Genomic DNA, 2136 nt, shown 5'->3' on the forward strand with positions numbered 1-2136 from the left:
TAAAAATTTGCAAAGACAACTCTACAAAACGCTGCAAAAAACAAATTAAGGAAAATACTAATGAACCTACTGAAAACGGTAATTGTTTTATATTATACATTTGTAGTTATTCATTTCGTTTACAAAGTGAGATACATATTATAAAAAGTAAAAAAAAAGTTTTGCTTGAAACCTTTACAAGCATGTTACCTTAGTTAAAATAGTAAAATTGTTTGCATATGTATAAAGTAAAATTAAAGTTTAAACTAAAATAGATTCTTACTAGTAGTAGCTGAAAAAAAAAGTGTAGCTCTGGCCTTTAAAAATGTATTTTCGACTGGTTTATAAAAGTATGTAAAAATTATAATCTTTTTTTCAGATAAATTTACAAAGAAAGGACGTCATATCATTTCAAATCTCAAAATGAGCAATGTTCTTATAGAAGAAAGTTTGGAAATTTCTGTTTGCGAATACTTTGATAGAGAAAAAACTCTTAAAACTGTACTTTTATACTTTGAACTTGCACATTTGTTCAATTCAACTAATCTTGCCCGAGAAGCACTAAAAGTAGTTGAACGTTGTTACACGAGCGTGATAGAAACTAAAAATTTCTTTCACCTGAGCTGTGACGTCGTCAAAAAAGTTCTCTCCTCATCAGAACTGCACATCACTTCGGAACTAGAAGTTTTCAACGCGGCAGAACATTGGATCGGATTCAACGCGGATGAAAGAACAAAATTTGCGAAAATCCTCCTTCAGACGGTGCGTCTACCATTGCTGTCGAATGCAGCCCTGCAGCGTTTGTTGCTCGAAAACTCTCTGATTTGCAACAACTATGAGTGCAGATCGGCAGTTGAAAGCGTTTTGCTGCACCGAAAAAGCGTTTGCGACTACCGACACAGTCGTAATGTGGAACACAGGTATTGCAGCTAGAGCTCGTTTGATGTCTTCTTGTCGTCACGAAGAACAGAGTTGAAGAAAGTTGCTTGCGGAAACTTTCAGAACGTAAAAGTTGGCTATCCAGTAGCTGAAAATGAACGATTTTATAGAGCAGTTGTGGTGGGCGGAAATATCCACGCAATAGTTCGCAAGCAGATGACCAGTGAAAAGAAAGAACTCGTGATAAAACTGCACGTCGATGGCGCGTGGAAAACCGTGGCCACGACGAAGTACCGCAGGCGGTTTTGCGTTTGCAACTTCATGAAAAACATATTTATCATCGGCGGCAGATACAAACGTCGTCTCATGTGCCTCTCCGCGGTCCGCTACGACGCGGAGTCGGGCAAAACGAGCTCGGTCACCGGAACGGAGAGGTTCGATGCGGCGTGCGCCGCTTTCGACGGCCGAATTGTCGCTTGCGGAGGATTTGTTTGGCAAGAGGTTCAACGCGATGTTTTTCAACGGGAAAGTGTTTACACGGCCACCAGCAGCGCTGAAGCGTTCGACCACGCGGCCGGAACGTGGTCGCGATTGCCCGACATGGTCAAAATTCACTACGATCACAGTTTGGTGGCGATCAAAAGCAAGCTGTTCGTGGTTACCAACAACGATTGGAAGCGGGAGTGCGAAGTGTTTGACAAGAGCAGCAACAGATTTGCTGTCATTGCTTCTCCTTTGTCGTTCCGCGACGTTTGGGGTAAGGCTGTTCCAGGAGCTATTTCGATCGGAAAGAAACTTGTTGTTTTTGGAAAAAGAGAGAAAACGATTGTGTTTTATGATACAGAAAAACATGAATGGTATGAAGAAACATGCGGCTGTTTTAACACTTTACAATATAAGTCTTGCGTTAAACTTCCTCAAATATAAATATTAATTTATTGCTTAACTGTATCAGAGCAGTCATAAAAAATAAATAGATATTTATTCTTAAAATTAAGCATGTCTAAATAAGTGGTGTATTTATCATTAACAAACATTACCAATATGTTATTCTTCAAAAAAAAGTATAACTTTTAATTAACTATATTTAGATATTTTTACAAAGTGTATTTATTCTATAACTTTGTTTAAACCAAAGTTTATTTTAATTAGTATTAGCGTGAACGTTGAAGTTTAATTTTGCTAATAATCTGACGAATCTGCTTCAGCAGTTCAACAGATTCACTAAGTTTAAGGGTAGAAAAAAATTATTGTATCTGTTTTTGAAACGTATTTAAT

At 37.7% G+C, this 2136-nt stretch overlaps 1 protein-coding gene across 1 annotated transcript; it reads left to right on the plus strand.

Annotated features, from left to right (window-relative positions):
• Nucleotides 1-402: 402 nt before the first annotated feature.
• On the plus strand, nucleotides 403-1785 carry LOC145829108 (kelch-like protein 7). Its single transcript, XM_082936840.1, has 2 exons — nucleotides 403-899; nucleotides 945-1785. Exons 1-2 carry the CDS (start codon nucleotides 403-405, stop codon nucleotides 1783-1785), a joined length of 1338 nt encoding a protein of 445 aa, XP_082792966.1.
• The last annotated feature ends 351 nt before the right edge of the window (nucleotides 1786-2136 follow it).

The sequence above is a fragment of the Thalia democratica genome, chromosome 2, assembly GCF_965202585.1.
Source record: "Thalia democratica chromosome 2, ktThaDemo2.hap1.1, whole genome shotgun sequence".
Classification (NCBI taxonomy): Eukaryota; Metazoa; Chordata; class Thaliacea; order Salpida; family Salpidae; genus Thalia; species Thalia democratica.